Source organism: Neoarius graeffei, chromosome 23, assembly GCF_027579695.1.
Source record: "Neoarius graeffei isolate fNeoGra1 chromosome 23, fNeoGra1.pri, whole genome shotgun sequence".
Lineage (NCBI taxonomy): Eukaryota > Metazoa > Chordata > Actinopteri > Siluriformes > Ariidae > Neoarius > Neoarius graeffei.
Genome location: NC_083591.1, coordinates 48,124,290 through 48,141,789, shown reverse-complemented (window position 1 = coordinate 48,141,789; position 17,500 = coordinate 48,124,290). Strand labels below are relative to the sequence as shown.

The following is a 17,500-nucleotide window of genomic DNA, read 5'->3' as shown; positions in this document are numbered from 1 at the left end:
CTCTCCCTAGACTCCAATATTTTGAGGAACAATAAGAGGAAAATTGATTTAGGATTTAGGACTGATGGGGTTTTAGCTTTTTTTTTGCTGAACAAGTCAGGTACATATTTGTTCTGTAATTTGGCTGGAAGTTGAATGATAGTCATCTGATTAATTGGGGAATTTATATTATGAACTAGTTCCAAGGGTTTTTTTTTTATGTAGTGGATAACTAGCTTTATATTGTCCACATTCACTGGATATTACCAATCGTGCGCTCTGATTGGCTACTCTATGACTAAGCTATCAGCTCATATACCATGAGTAGAGAAAAAGAAAATGGCGGCGCGCGCTGCTGAACCAACCGAGGACGATATAAAAACTCTACTCGAAAACAAAACCCCCAAAACAAAAAAAAAGCAACAAAATATGGAATAAAAGTATGTGATGGTAAGAACGTATCTTTCTAAAAAAATTTTCAAGAATTATTATCATCATCATCATCATCGCATTTTTCACAAATTGCTCGTCATTTCGCCAGTTTGTTTACATTCTAAGCGGAAATGATTTCGTCGGACATTTTGTATAAAGTTTTTATTTATCGTATTTGCAGAAAATAAAAATGCTCCGTTTATCAAAACTCAGTGAATGTGGAGAGAATTGTAAGACTTAATCTTGTCGTACATGCTTTATAGCCGCTATCAGCTCACGTATCACTCAATTTTGTGGAATAACTGTTAATTATACCTGTTTTTTTAAGTGAAGTGCTTTACTTAAAAAATAAAATGTATTATTATTATTATTATTGGGCGGCACGGTGGTGTAGTGGTTAGCGCTGTCGCCTCACAGCAAGAAGGTTCTGGGTTCGAGCCCTGTGGCTGGCGAGGGCCTTTCTGTGTGGAGTTTGCATGTTCTCCCCGTGTCCGCGTGGGTTTCCTCCGGGTGCTCCGGTTTCCCCCACAGTCCAAAGACATGCAGGTTAGGTTAACTGGTGACTCTAAATTGAGCGTAGGTGTGAATGTGAGTGTGAATGGTTGTCTGTGTCTATGTGTCAGCCCTGTGATGACCTGGCGACTTGTCCAGGGTGTACCCCGCCTTTCGCCCGTAGTCAGCTGGGATAGGCTCCAGCTTGCCTGCGACCCTGTAGAACAGGATAAAGCGGCTAGAGATGAGATTATTATTATTATTATATCAGTTTCCTTTGATTGCTCTTATATGCACATTTCCTTCCGGGTCTCAACCTATGGTCAGAAATGATGCCATGATGTTTTTCCCTGGATTTTCAAGTGCAGAGTAAAATGTCGTCATTGCTTGCTCATACGCTTTGCAAGTCCATGTAATCTATTTTCGTCTGACTGGTTGGTTTGATGGAGAGTCACTTGGGCCAACGTTGGAGTTTATCCAGTTTCAGTGACCAGGTGTCTCACTTTTGATGGAAGAGTTTGCTCCGGTAGCAGATTTTTCGACCCCAGACTGGTTCCTCTCTGAGGGACGCGGCCCTTGTGGACCCGCACGATGGCCGACGCGGTATGAGTTTTATTGAGAAGACATTACATTTTATGAATGTGTTTGTGTTTTATATTTACTGCCAAGAGACTCCATCTGCCCTCATCTCGAGTGGTTATCCCACGCCAGATCTCAACTTGTTATTATCATTATTCCCATTTTTCTTGCCAGGTTGATCACCTGCCAGCTCCCACCCACCATCCAGCTCTCCTCTATAATACGACAGAAACCAGCTGAGGACGGTACACACAGTAGGACAGTGCTTTCTGCCCTCTTCCGCATACATGAGCTCACAGACACCTGTGATTGGCTAGTGTCAGTGTGATTGACAGGGGAGAGAAAGTATGCCCATTTCGCTCCCAGTCACATATATTTGCAGCAATAGTTTTTCAAGAAAAAATAAAAATATTGGCTAAAAAATTATGAAATATGAGTATCGATATTGGTTGATACTCAAAGTTTCTTTCTCGTATATAAAGATCTAACGACTCCGACCGGCACAAATATGTTCAAACACAGAAAACACTCGAAATAAAGTCTCTAGTAAGCGCACAGATCTTTAGACTACATGAGGAAGTAATGTAAAGACTGGCCTCTCTTCCTCTGGATCTGCCTTTTCACATAAATGTGGCTTGTGCATGTGGCTTACGCAACTGTATTTAACCTCAAGCACACCCAGGGCCTTTGACACAAACGCTCAAGGGCAAGATTTGGGATTTTGGTCGAAGATAATTATAATGATTACTAGAGTCAACAAAGTTCTAAGCGAGTTCATGAATACGACAGGCCCAACATTTGTAGTCAGCAAACAAGAACAAAGGAAACCCTGATATTACTTCACGCCAGTAAAGCCGTGTTACGAAAGTGCGGAGTTCGGCTCGGGCTACTGAAATCTCATCCTCTCCTGGGAAACAAAGGAAGTTGTTCTGTTTCACAGCAAGGTCTTTGTGCTGTTCGCTTTAATCACAGAAATGCATCTTTCATGTGGGGGGCATCTAGAAAAATGCAAAACCAAAAAAAAAAAAAGGCATGCTACATTTTTAAACAATTGCTCATCTGATCCACTTCAAAATGAGCCAAAGAGCTTCTTTTACTCTTTCGTTGATCACAAAACTAAAGACGACTTCAGACAGCAAACACACCGTGGATGTTTTTATTTTTTTTAACTATCACCTGACATCCTGATGACCGAAAAGCGTGTACTGGGACGAAGACTGCACCGCTTACAGCCTGTAACATCCGACACCTCTCAGCTCCAGAGAGCCACAGTATCTGCTCCAGCTCCTCATCTTTTCCACAGTGATGCTGATCTGTGTGAAAGGGGAACGTCCCCGACAGTCTGCTCGTCCCTCACACAGCACACACGTCACTGTAGACGCTCAGGAGTCTCTGAGTCACAGAGTAACTTCTTAAAGCAATACATGAGTCGAGGAGTTTTTTGTAGACAAAGCAGGGACTGAGAACATGCGAACATCTCTGACCACAAGATCCTACGACAATCATCACTCGTTGTGGTTATAAAGAAACAAATATCCAAGTAGTAGTGTATTACCAGGAAACAGGCATTTTCATACAGTGTGACATGTGATACAGAGAACTGCTCTGTGTTTCCGCAAAACTTCCTCTGATCGTAATCCACATCTGACTCTAATCTTAATCTGCCTCCGATATTAATCCACACTGGCCTCTGATGCTTATCTACCTCTGCCTCTGATCTTAATCTGCCTCTAATATTAATCCATATCTGCCTCTAATATTAATCTGCCTCTGATATTAATCCATATCTGCCTCTAATATTAATCTGCCTCTGATATTAATCCAGATCTGCCTCTGATCTTAATCTGTCACTGATATTTATCCACATTTGCTTCTGATAGTTATCTATATCTGATCTTAATCTGCCACTAATATTAATCCATATCTGCCTCTAATCTTAATCTGCCTCTGATATTAATCCAGATCTACCTCTGTTATAAATCCACATCTGCTTCTGCTCTTAATCTGCCTCTGATCTTAATCTTCCTCCGTTATTAACTCACATCTGCCTCTGATATTAGTCTGCCTCTGATATTAATCCACATCTGCCTCTGACTTTTATCTGCCTCTGATATTAATCCATATCTGCCTTTGATATTAATCTGATTTTGATATCAATTTGCCTCTGATAGTAATCTACATCTGCCTTTGATATTAATCTGCCTCTGACGTTAACCTTCTCTGATACAATCCACATCTGTCTCCAATATTAATCTGCCTCTGAAATGAATCTACATTTGCCTTTGATATTAGCCTGCCTCTGAAATTAATCATTATCATCTTCTTCCTTCAATTGTTCCCATTAGGGGTCACCACAGCAGATAATGTCCCTCCATCTCCTCCTGTCCTCCGTATCTTCTTCTGTCACACCAACCGTCCTCATGTCCTCCTTCACCACATCCATTCATCTCATCTTTGCTCTTCATCTTTTCCTTCTACCTGGCAACTCCATCTCCAACGTACCCTGGATCCCTCCTCTGTACATGTCCAAACCATCTCACCCTCACCTCTCTCACTTTGTCTCCAAGACGTCCTACACGTCCCGTCCCTCTGATATTCTCATTTCTAATCCTGTCCAACTTTGTCACTCCAAATGAAAATCTCAACATCTCCAGGTCAATAGCTCCAGTTCTCTGATATTAATCTCCATCGCCCTCTGATATGAAACTGCCTCTTTCTTTCTTCCTCTCACTGACTAGCTTTCTTTCTTTCTTTCTTTCTTTCTTTCTTTCTTTCTTTCTTGTACCTTTTTCCTTGTATTAGTTTTTTTTCTTTCTGTACCCCACCCCATGCACGCACACACACACACACACACACACACACACACACACACACACACACACACACACACGAAGTCACATGACTGAATGATGCTACAGCAGCAGATGAAAACAATGGCGGACTTTAACAGTCAAACACAGAGTCAGTGATCATAATCTCTGTAGTAGGACCTCATTTTTCAGTTAATGGTTTCTCTCTGTTTCACACACAGTCACACTTGTACACACAGACGGCGCCGATCTGTAGGATGTGACTTTTTTTTTTCATGTGTTGTTGAAGGTACACAAGTCTACTGTTATAAAGTTAAAGGAACTTTCCATTCGCAGCGTTTAGCAGAAGTTCGTATCCAGAGTGACTTACAGAAGTGCAGTGAATTTCCTGTTGTAACTGTCGGTGAGATTACACTTTATCTCTCCAGAGCTCAGGAAGAGCCGCCCGGTCACCACTGGCTGAATATTAATGAACACTTTAATGATAAAAGCTACTCTCAAACCCTCAGGTGCACTTAACATGCATAATCGGGTTTGGGTTGAATAAAGTCTTTTATGTTCTGAAAAATTAAACACATTTCATTGTTATTCGTATTCTTTATGAAAATGAGCGATAATTAATATCTATTAAAAACATACGCAAGAAATGGGGTTCCAAGCTTGAACCCATGGATGTTTTGTATGCAAATGTTTCATTTTAGTGCTTTAATTATAAAATGGTGGAAAAATATTCTGCAAAAACGGCCATGTCAAAAACTATTGGCACCCCTGCTCATTTGAATGTCTCTTCTGCCACTAAATAATTCATTCATTCATTCATCAGGAACGTTATCCTTTTAAAAGAAGAAACCTTTATTTGTCGCATGCACACTTCAAGCACAGTGAAATTCATCCTCTGCATTTAACCCATCTGAAGCAGTGAACACACACACACACACACACACACACACACACACACACACACACACACACACACACACACACACACACACACAGAGCAGTAAGCAGCCACACTAGAGCGCCCGGGGAGCAGTCAGGGGTTCGGTACCTTGCTCAAGGGCACTTCAGCCCAAGGCCGCCCCATGTTAACCTTACTGCATGTCTCTGGGAAACTGGAGCACTCGGAGGAAACCCACGCAGACACGGGGAGAACATGCAAACTCTGCACAGAAAGGCCCTCGCCGGGTTCAAACCCAGAACCTTCTTGCTGTGAGGTGACCGTGCCACCCACGATTTATCTACAGTCAAGTCTTAAGGCCCGGTCCCACAATACTGAAATATAACTATAAATAAATCAGTCCCGTTGCAGTTTATGTGGTTGCTGCTCACACCAGACTGATAACCTTAGCCCCACCTACATTATATTGCCAAAAGTATTTGCTCACTTGCCTTGACTCACATATGAGCTTAAGTGACATCCCATTCCTAATCCATAGGGTTCAATGTGACGTCGGTCCACCCTTTACAGCTAGAACAGCTTCAACTCTTCTGGGAAGGCTGTCCACAAGGTTTAGGAGGAGTGTGTTTATGGGAATTTTTGACCATTCTTCCAGAAGCGCATTTGTGAGGTCACACACTGATGTTGGACGAGAAGGCCTGGCTCTCAGTCTCCGCTCTAATTCATCCCAAAGGTGTTTTATCGGGTTGAGGTCAGGACTCTGTGCAGGCCAGTCAAGTTCATCCACACCAGACTCTGTCATCCATGTCTTTATGGACCTTGCTTTGTGCACAGTCATGTTGGAAGAGGAAGGGGCCAGCTCCAAACTGTAAAAACAGTCTGCATGCCTAGGTGCTTGATTTTATACACCTGTGGCCATGGAAGTGATTGGAACACCTGATTCCGATAATTTGGATGGGTGAGCAAATACTTTCGGCAATATAGTGTATATCCCAGGCCTGGGTTTATCCGTATCAGTGGAATTGCTTCTGGAGCGATTTTTCCAGGCCTGGACCCGATCCAATAAACATCTGACCAATCAGGTAATTGTTTACATGTGACGTTGTCTGAGCACGTCCAATTTTACCCCAGGTATCCTTCTACATGGCGGCACGGTGGTGTAGTGGTTAGTGCTGTCGCCTCACAGCAAGAAGGTCCTGGGTTCGAGCCCCGGGGCCGGCGAGGGCCTTTCTGTGTGGAGTTTGCATGTTCTCCCCGTGTCCGCGTGGGTTTCCTCCGGGTGCTCCGGTTTCCCCCACAGTCCAAAGACATGCAGGTTAGGTTAACTGGTGACTCTAAATTGAGCGTAGGTGTGAATGTGAGTGTGAATGGTTGTCTGTGTCTAGGTGTCAGCCCTGTGATGACCTGGTGACTTGTCCAGGGTGTACCCCGCCTTTCGCCCGTAGTCAGCTGGGATAGGCTCCAGCTCGCCTGCGACCCTGTAGAACAGGATAAAGCGGCTAGAGATAATGAGATGAGATGAGATCCTTCTACATCCTTGTTGCATCATGAAGTCACGGAATACAGATTCAGAGTAAATAAAAAAATATAATACGCACGGATCTTTTATTCACGGATATGTGATTTTCTGTGAAATATCAATAGTAAACTAATAAAGATAAACATATAAATGCAGGTAAGATGTTTTAATGATGAACTTCGGCAGTCCAAACATTTAATTGTTTGAGACTTCTTAATTTTTTATTTTATTTTTTATCCGTGATGCATCATCTGTCCGTAAGAAATCCGTAACCAGTCTGTAATCTACTGAAACGTCTGTGACCGATCTGTAAATTATTAGCATCTGTGATGCATTCGTATTAAAATCCGTAACCGCTCCGTATTTTGTATGCTTTTTTATCCCTGAGCTTAGCCTAGTAAACTAGACCCACCCGCCTAGCGGCCAAAAATATTTTTGCCTACGAGTGGGTCTAGCCTCGGACCATATCAACAACACACCCCGGGCATCAAATCGTGCCCACCAATCACAACGCAAGGTTTTTGTTTGGATTCTTTGGGCGGGCTTTTGCAGGAGTGACGACAAAGCTGCGCGATGCTGGAGAAAGCACAACAGGAAAGATGGCTACGGCTATTGAACAGCGCTCATTTGACTCCGCTTTGGAATCAGTTTTAGAAGAATTAGACTTGGAGTTTTCATTGAAACATGAGCAGGAAGAGGCTTTCCGCTCATTCCTTTTCAAGAAGGACGTTTTCGCTGTTTTGCCGACCGGCTATGGCAAAAGTCTGATCTACCAGCTGGCTCCCCCACTGCTTTCTGTCGCTCTGACTACGTCACAGTCACTGTCGCGCTGATTGGTCAGAGTGTTGGCCTATACGCACAGAGACTGTTTGAAAGACAACGGGTTGTTCCTACCCACACCCTTCGGAAATGTCTACGACCGAGACCAGACTAAATATTCACATTTAGTCTGGTTTGCCAGGCTACCCTGACCTATCTGTATTATATCAACCATTGGAGTGTGTACATGGGTTGTTCTGAAGTCCAAGCTGTACAGTACGACCTGGAATAATGTGAACTACTTGGATAAAACTTCCTAAGCTGCATGCATTTAATTCCCTGAGTGTCAGGACCAAGCGATATTATAGTCGGGATTATTAAAGGTGTGGTGTGACTGCTCCAGACTGGAACTAAATTCAGGCATAGTTGTAGTTATCGGGATAGTTCTAGTCATCGGTGTTGTCGACAGGGGCGCAGATAGGATTTTTGAACTGGGGGGGAATGAGCTGTCAGCAAATGATTCCATTTTGTGTAAATGCATATATATATATACACTGCAAAACCCGATAAGGTCACTGAGCTCAAAAATTTTATTGAAACCGATTACGTAAAAATTTTTGAGGTAACTTAAATTTTTTAAGGTAAGATTTCTTAAAAATTACAGTTAAGTGTAACTATAGTGTAATTTTTAAGAAATCTTACCTTAAAAAATTTAAGTTACCTCAAAAATTTTTACGTAATCGGTTTCAATAAAATTTTTGAGCTCAGTGACCTTATCGGGTTTTACAGTGTAATATACTGAAGCTTCAATATACATTAGAATTGTGAGTTTTCTAACTGAATGAACATTGGTAGACAAAGGCCTACCTGGTCAACACTAGCCTGGGCCCGCCCATCCTAAGCGTGACGCAACACGAGGGCCTGTTGCGAGCTTACTCTGGCCAGGCAGGCTATCTACAGCATTTCCAAGCTCCCGAAAAATCGGGAACCAATCAACTTTGAGCATCTCCAACGGCCCTGGGTAGAGGCGTGTTCAAGGCACTGACGTAGTAGAACTGCGACCGGAAGCCATAGATTGTTTACAGAATCCGGCTTTGTCCTTCTTTCAAATAAGACACTACAATGCGAATATACACCCGCCACTCGCATGTTAACTTTACATGTTCGACAAAAGTAGTTTCTCTCCATTTCTGCTCGTGTTATTATCGTCCTCTTCAGCTCCTCCTTCTTCTTCCTGTTACTCAAGCAGTTTCCGTCGCGTCACATACGTCAGAGGAAAGAGTGATGTGATTGGTTTAAGCTTCGTCACAGCCTTTTCTGGCTTCGACCAGTAGCAAACTGAGGCATTTCAGGGAGGCGGGTCAACCACGCGCTTTGGGAAATGGTTTGGCTTAATAGCTTGGCCAGACCAAATGCTCGGAGAGCTTTGAAGTCGCGTTAGCCAGGCTAGGTCAACACTAGCCATACATGATCAAATTGTTATTTGTCTGGTATGTTAATCACGCTCCAAAACTTCATGTCTTCTGCGTGTTTTATTTAAACATTTGCTGATCTCAGCAGGATGAAGAATCTCATCACAGAAACTTTAACTGTACCTTCTAACAAAAAGGGAAATGTCCAAAAATGAATAGCAAAATAAAACTGAAATGATTCACACTCGTGCCTTCATGTAAATGATTAGAAACATAAAATGTGTATGAAAACAGAAGTATAAACACTTGAACAACAGATTCACACAAATAAAAATAAAAAGTATTTTTTCCAATAAACAAAATTGATCGAAAAAAAATTTCCCTCTGCAGCCAAACAAATTTACCGTCTAGAAGCAGACTCAACAGGTCCCAAAAACATCTCTCCGCCGCTTCCCAGTTTAAAAACTGGGACTTCATGGAACATGGAATTCGAAAAAAAATTGGACAGTTAATGAAATGGAACGAAAACCCCAACGTTTATGCTGGTAGATGCTGGATTTCAATGCTTCTCTGACTTCAAACTTCCAACTTACGAGTACAACTGAACGCACCATTAGTCGCAGCAGAAACACCGTTGCGATCAAATGGATGAGCTGTGCAGTGTTATTAACCCAGAATTACGTGGAAAATTGAACACCTTGCTTTCCCAACTCTGCAAGGATCTGCTCCAGCCTTTCCCCTTCTTGAATCGGTGTAATGTGGATTGATCACAGACAAGGCTACTGCTGCTGCCATTTCAACTTTGTGCTGCAATGGAAGTTAGTCTATCTAACGGAACATTAATCCTCACTTTTTCTACCTATGTTTGGCGCCTTACGTAGGGACGGTGTTAGAGCCCTGCACTCCCACGGGAGTCCCGCGGGACCCGGCGCAAAGCAGTGCGGCGCGGGACAAATTTTGAAAGCTCATTGCGGGCGCGGGCGGGAGCGGGAGTGCACAATGCGGGCGCGGGCGGGATCGGTGATAAGCTGCAGTCCCGCTAACTAAAAACGTGTTTAAAATAAAATTTATAAATTATTAATTTATGTCTATCATATATAATTTGTGCTGGATATTTTATTTGGCATTAATAAAAACATTTTAAGATGCCTAAATTTGCAGAGAGAGTCAGATTGCCATTGATCACCCTAACGGACAATCCTTTGATCACTCTAATGACTTGCCGTTCACACCCAGCCTCCAGTGACCCACACTAACATGATGCCTCAATGACACCTTAGATGAGCTGGTCATCAGAATTCTGATTCTGATCCAGGAGAGGATAAATATCTCTCGTACGTTTCCGATTCCTTTCCTCTTCCGTGTTTGAGATCTCCGATCATGGCAGAAGAGCAGAGCTCTATGCACCATGGGAGAGCGCATACTTAAATGATTAGCCTACTTAAATAATTATTATTATTAGGTCTACATGTTGCCATTTCAACATTCCGAATTCAGAAACAAGGTAAATAATAACAAACGTGAACGTGAGCTGTAGATATTTATGCTCAAATCCACTCAAAGTAGGGGGCGGGGCACATCACGCTGTGTCAAGACAAGAACTTTCGTGAGAAATAACGCGAACATCTGCATCATGCGGGATTTGCGGGCAGGAGCGGGACAAAATATGGCAGGCGCGGGCGGGAACGGGACTGAAAATCATAATTCTTTGCGGGAGCGGGCGGGAGCGGGACTGTACAATGCGGGTGCGGGCGGGAGCGGGACTGAAATATCTGACCCGTGCAGACCTCCAGACGGTGTCACTATAAATCTGGGGGGGGGGAGGGACATGTCCCCCCCGTCCCCAGTGCCATCTGCGCCCTTGGTTGTCGGACCGGGCCCTTAACCAGGTTTGAGGTAATAATATCCTGCTGTTAATCAGAAATCTTTAGATCCCAGTCGACCAAAAACATTAATGATGAACCACCTCCATGGTATGTGTGGGTGCTTTTCCTTCTTCTTGTTGACATGTTGACCATGCTCATAAGGCTTAGCACATAAGCTTCTGCTCTCTTCTGACCGTACCACATGATTCTGATTGTTGTTATGAGTCTTGCTGGGACTTTCTCACGAAGGACTTGGTTAGTGCAACAATTCCACAGTGTTTGTGGAGACAACGATGATGATGAATGATGAATGCGATGACCTCAGAAAGCCACAATACTGTGCAATACTGAAACTGAAACGTACCATGATGCTGCATTACTAGAACAAACAGCTTTCTTTATTTTACCCCACTGACATTTCCTTCAATTCCCTGTCAGTTTTCATTCACCTTCAGTTCACGGTCACTAACTGTCTCTCAGTTTCAGTCACTCTTTGATGGTTTGGCTGGGTTTGAGGGGGACCTACACGGGGGATTTGTCAAGTAAAGTCCCATGCGATACTGACGTGCTTCTGTCTCTATGACCAGCCCAGGCAGGAAAATGTAAACAGGAAGCAGTGTTGATGAAAATAGCTGGGCTTATAGGAAGTGCGTCAGACCTGACGAACTGTTGAGTGAATGCTGCTTGGCCTTCAACATGCCCACCAGAAATTTGTTCCTTTTTTTGAATTCCAGATAATTCAGGAAAGATTACAGACTATAAGGGTGAAGACAATAAGTTATACTTCCTTAATTTAGCACCACCTGTTTATGGGCTCCATCCTACTTAATAAGATCACTTTAAAAAGTGACCAAAGTACCAAAGGCTACGTGTTGTGTGGTTTTTTTTTCATTTTATACACATTCCATTTGAATCTTATTGCTAGTTTTATTACTCTAAAGAAACTCGAAGCTTCAGAGAGCAGGTAGGCTGGTATAACGTGTGTGTGCGTGTGTGTTCTCGAGCTACAAATCGCAACACAAACATTTGACACACCGTTCCTTTCCTTCCTCTTTATCACCATGGAAACAGAAAAAAAGCAACATCTGAAAACAAATACAGTCATTCGAGTTAAAAGGTGGGGCGGCACGGTGGTGTAGTGGTTAGCGCTGTCGCCTCACAGCAAGAAGGTCTGGGTTCGAGCCCCGTGGCCGGCGAGGGCCTTTCTGTGCGGAGTTTGCATGTTCTCCCCGTGGGTTTCCTCCGGGTGCTCCGGTTTCCCCCACAGTCCAAAGACATGCAGGTTAGGTTAACTGGTGGCTCTAAATTGACCGTAGGTGTGAATGTGAGTGTGAATGGTTGTCTGTGTCTATGGGTCAGCCCTGTGATGACCTGGCGACTTGTCCAGGGTGTACCCCGCCTTTCGCCCGTAGTCAGCTGGGATAGGCTCCAGCTTGCCTGCGACCCTGTAGAACAGGATAAAGCGGCTACAGATAATGAGATGAGATGAGTTAAAAGGTTAATAACCTTTAATAAAAGTTTATGATTTCTAGAAAGAGCCAGAATGGTGTCTAGTTCATATATAAAAAGCGTCTAAACTTGAAATCCTATCCAACCCTAAAGGATGAGTCAAATTCAAAGAACTGTTCTCAGTTATCAAAAAAATTTTTTTTTAAATAAATCCTGACTGTTTTACAATTCAGTACTTTTTCTCATACTTCTTATGCACTTTTACGATTCCAGTGGTCTTTTAAACTTCTTATTTCCCCCACTGTATTAGATGATCTGGTTGTCACTGAACACAGTCCACCGCTGCATCCAGAAATGCAACCTGAAACTGTATTACACAAGGAGGAAGTCGTTCGTCAATTCTCTGCAGAAACAACACCGATTTCTCTGGGCCTGAACTCATCTCAGATGAACCAAAAGACAGTGGAACCATGTGCTGTGGTCAGATGAGTCAACACTGCAGCTTGTTTTCGGGAAAACCGGATGCCGAGTTCTCCATGCCAATGGTGAACACGACCATCCAGTTTGTTATCAGAGAAAGGTGTGAGGTATGAGGGGCATCAGTGCCCACTGTATGGGTGAGGTGCATGTGTGTGAAGGTACCACTGATGCGGAGGCGTATATGGGGATTTGAGAGAGACATGTTGCCATCAAGGCAGCTTCTCTTCCCAGGAAGTCCATGCTTATTTCAGCAGGACAATGCCAAGCTTCGTTCTGCACGGGCTACAACAGCGTGGCTTCTGAGACACAGAGTGCGTGCGCTTGACTGGCCTGCTGCCAGTCCAGATGCATCTCCTATTGAAGAGGAGAATCAGACAACAGCGACCACGGACTGTTGAGCACCTGAAGTCTTGCCTCAAGCGAGAATGGACAGAAATTCAGATTGCAAAACTGCAACAGTCCGTGTCCTCAGATCCCATACGATTAAAAAATGTTACTGAAAGGAAAGGTGATGTAATACAATGGTAATAACGCCTCTGTCCCAACTTTGTGTGTGTTTTCTGCAGGCACCAAATTCTAACTTTGTTTATATTTACAAAATACAATTAAGTTGGTCAGTAAAACTATTGAAAATATTTTCTTTGCACTTTTGCCAGTTAAATGACGTTTTACCTGAATTAACCAGTCACAGATTTTTGTTTTTTATTGCATTTTGAAAATATTCCAACTTTTCTAGAAATGGGGTTTGTATTTTAAATGATCCCTTGTTCAAATGCAAACATGTCACCTGTTTTGATTAAGCATCTTGAGCTACGAGAGCAAAACTAGGCCACAAATCAGACCGCATAAATACGGCCATGCAATTTTTGATGCATTTAAAATTATTACATATACAACATATGTTTCATTCAAATGCAGCATTTTTTACATTGCTAATTATTGTGAGTCTTATTGTTAGGGTTTCATTCACCGAACGAGAACTCCTGACATGAATGACAAATGAACCTAACCTTTTTATCTTTTATACCTTGCATTTTTTTTAAATGTACTTCTATTAAGGGCCCCCGTGAAAATGAGATGATTCATCCTTCTAATAAACTTAACTTTGTCTATACTTTGGAGAAAGAGCTTCACTTTTCATGGTGTGCTAAATTGATGCTTTTCTCCTTATTTACAGTCTCTGGGTACTGAATGTAGATGAGCGCTGACCCCATGAAGGTCATTGCTGAGAAGGATGTATTGTCCACCTGACCTCAATTGAACTTTTTGAAACCTTTCTACCAGAAAATCAGGAAAAAACAACAACATTTAAACCCACCTTCGCACAGCACCACATCCTTGAGCTTCTCCACAGCCTCTGCGAAGCGTGCCACGTCCCTCAGTAAAGGTGGGATGTCCTCTACGTCGATGGCGGTCCCCTCAGTGCTCTCAGACCCCTTTCCTTGGTTCCTGTTGAAGCCCCAGGTCCCGGCAGTCTGAAAAGGAAACCCTGCAGCGCTGGCATGGCGGCTAAGTGCTGTAGAGCGCTTCAGGGTGGCAGTGGGTGATGCCAGGTGTTTAACGTGGACAGTGGAGGGTGTGTTGGGACATGAGACCAGACCCGCCAAATCTGGCAGTGCCAGTGTGGACACACCATCGATAGTGTCTCTCTGAGGCTGCTCCTGAAGAACCGAGAGCTGGATTTACACATTGGGGAGGAAAAAAATGGATGGACAGAGAGAGAGAAAAAGAGAGAATAAATGGGATGAGATGGAATAATGGATTAAAAGAACAAGATGGATGGATTAGTTCTGTGGTCTGCAGTGAATATTGAATGAATGGTGATCAGGTGACAATGGAAATGCATAGCCGGGCTGAAATGAAAAGCAAATCTATACATTGTAAAACCCGATAAGGTCACTGAGCTCAAAAATTTTATTGAAACCGATTACGTAAAAATTTTTGAGGTAAGTAACAAATTTTTTAAGGTAAGATTTCTTAAAAATTACAGTTAAGTGTAACTATAGTGTAATTTTTAAGAAATCTTACCTTAAAAAATTTGTCACCTCAAAAATTTTTACGTAATCGGTTTCAATAAAATTTTTGAGCTCAGTGACCTTATCGGGTTTTACAGTGTACGTCTAAAAACCATAAAAATGGTTATACATGCTCATGCTTGTTAAAACAAGTGCACCGATGTACACATTTGATTCACAGCGTTGTAGTTTTCTTGAATCTGATTGGTCAGAACCTGCAGCTCTGAGGTTAGTACTGGCCGTCGTTCAAACCGCAGGTTAATATGAATACATTAGTTTGAAAATGTTATGGTAATTGGAATCATTTACAAAGTGGAGGAATTAGAAAATGTGCTTTTATCAAGAAATAATCAAATTCTGCGTGGTAACAGTGACTCAACCGGTAAAACATATGACTTTTAAAGGTGAATTAAGTCAGATTTTTCTCAGATTAGCTCTCTAATGCTGGGATCAGACTACACGATATTTTTGTCTTTCACAATGGTCGCCATGACAGATTAGACAATCATAGTGCCATGTATTCTTGCCGTGTCTTGGTCAGGAGACTGGTAACTCTATAAGTTTGACCCCGCCTAATCATCGCTCACATCCTTGTGTGTGATTGGGGAGGAGAGTCAAGGAATTGTTGATCATAGCTATCAAGGAATGGGTCATAAGAATTGTAAAATTAGGTGAGAAAATACAAACACAAGCATTCTGGACCAGAGGCCATATATATATACATACAGTGCTGAGCGTAAATGAGTACACCCCCTTTGAAAAGTAACATTTTAAACAATATCTCAATGAACACAAACAATTTCCAAAATGTTGACAAGACAAAGTTTAATATAACATCTGTTTAACTTATAACGTGAAAGTAAGGTTAATAATATAACTTAGATTACACATTTTTTCAGTTTTACTCAAATTAGGGTGGTGCAAAAATGAGTACACCCCACAACAAAAACTACTACATCTAGTACTTTGTATGGCCTCCATGATTTTTAATGACAGCACCAAGTCTTCTAGGCATGGAATGAACAAGTTGGCGACATTTTGCAACATCAATCTTTTTCCATTCTTCAACAATGAGCTCTTTTAGTGCCTGGATGCTGAATGGAGAGTGATGCTCAACTTGTCTCTTCAGAATTCCCCGAAGAAAATCATTTCTTTACACCACAAAGGTGAAGGCTACAAGAAGATCAGCAAAGCTTTACTTATCAGTCAGAATACTGTAGCAAAAGTGGTACAAAAATTTAAGAAAGATGGAACTGCAACCATCTCACAGAGACGTCCAGGTCATCCACGGAAGTTAACACCTCGACAGGAGCGTCTTCTGATGAGAAGGGTTGAAGAAAATCGGCATGCAAGTTCACTGCAGTTATCTAAAGAAGTAGAAAGCCAAACTGGGGTGACTATTTCCCGTGACACAATACGGCGTACTCTGCAGAGGAATGGCATGCATGGATGCCGTCCACGAAAGAAGCCTCTCCTAAAGCCCAGGCACAAAAAAGCCCGCCTAGAGTTTGCCAGGGCCCATGCTGACAAAGATGAAGACTACTGGGACTCTATACTCTGGAGTGATGAGACCAAGATAAATGTTTTAGGAACTGATGGCTTCAAAACTGTATGGCGTCGCAAAGGTGAGGAATACAAAGAAAAATGCATGGTGCCTCCAGTGAAACATGGTGGTGGCAGTGTCCTTATGTGGGGCTGCATGAGCGCTGCTGGTGTCGGGGAGCTGCATTTCATTGATGGCATCATGAATTCACAGATGTATTGCTCTATACTGAAAGAGAAGATGCTACCATCACTCCGTGCCCTTGGTTGTCATGCACTTTTCCAACATGACTAAACACACATCTAAGGCCACTGTTGGATTTCTGAAGAAGAACAGGGTGAAAGTGATTCAGTGGCCAAGTATGTCTCCTGATCTGAACCCAATCGAACACCTATGGGGAATTCTGAAGAGACAAGTTGAGCATCACTCTCCATCCAGCATCCAGTCACTAAAAGAGGTCATTGTTGAAGAATGGAAAAAGATTGATGTTGCAGAATGTCGCCAACTTGTTCATTCCATGCCTAGAAGACTTGGGGCTGTTATTAAAAATCATGGCGGCCATACAAAGTACTAGATGTAGTAGTTTTTGTTGTGGGGTGTACTCATTTTTGCACCACCCTAATTTGAGTAAAACTGAAAAATGTGTAATCTAAGATATATTATTAACTTTACTTTCATGTTATAAGTTAAACAGATGTTATATTAAACTTTGTCTTGTCAACATTTTGGAAATTGTTTGTGTTCATTGAGATCTCATCTCATCTCATTATCTCTAGCCGCTTTATCCTTCTACAGGGTCGCAGGCAAGCTGGAGCCTATCCCAGCTGACTACGGGCGAAAGGCGGGGTACACCCTGGACAAGTCGCCAGGTCATCACAGGGCTGACACATAGACACAGACAACCATTCACACTCACATTCACACCTACGCTCAATTTAGAGTCACCAGTTAACCTAACCTGCATGTCTTTGGACTGTGGGGGAAACCGGAGCACCCGGAGGAAACCCACGCGGACACGGGGAGAACATGCAAACTCCACACAGAAAGGCCCTCACCAGCCACGGGGCTCGAACCCGGACCTTCTTATAAATAAATAAATAAATATAAAGTGTGTGTATGTTTTTATAAGCTGCTTCCTACACTTGTGCTAATCATTAAAGCCATAAGGCCATAACATAAACACTTATTTTTCATGTTGTAGATAATTTTCCAGGTTATTTCTAAAAGTAAGAAATGTAAAAACTCGACGATTCTTCTGCTAAATATTA

The 17,500-nt window shown here is 42.5% G+C and overlaps 1 protein-coding gene across 1 annotated transcript in view; it reads right to left on the bottom strand.

Moving 5' to 3' along the window:
- Positions 1-17,500, bottom strand: part of arhgap45a (Rho GTPase activating protein 45a) — an 81,636-nt gene that overhangs the window by 62,580 nt on the left and 1,556 nt on the right. Inside the window, exon 2 of the mRNA XM_060906300.1 lies at positions 13,993-14,350. Coding sequence (XP_060762283.1) covers positions 13,993-14,350 — 358 coding nt within the window. The remainder of the gene's footprint in view (positions 1-13,992; positions 14,351-17,500) is intronic.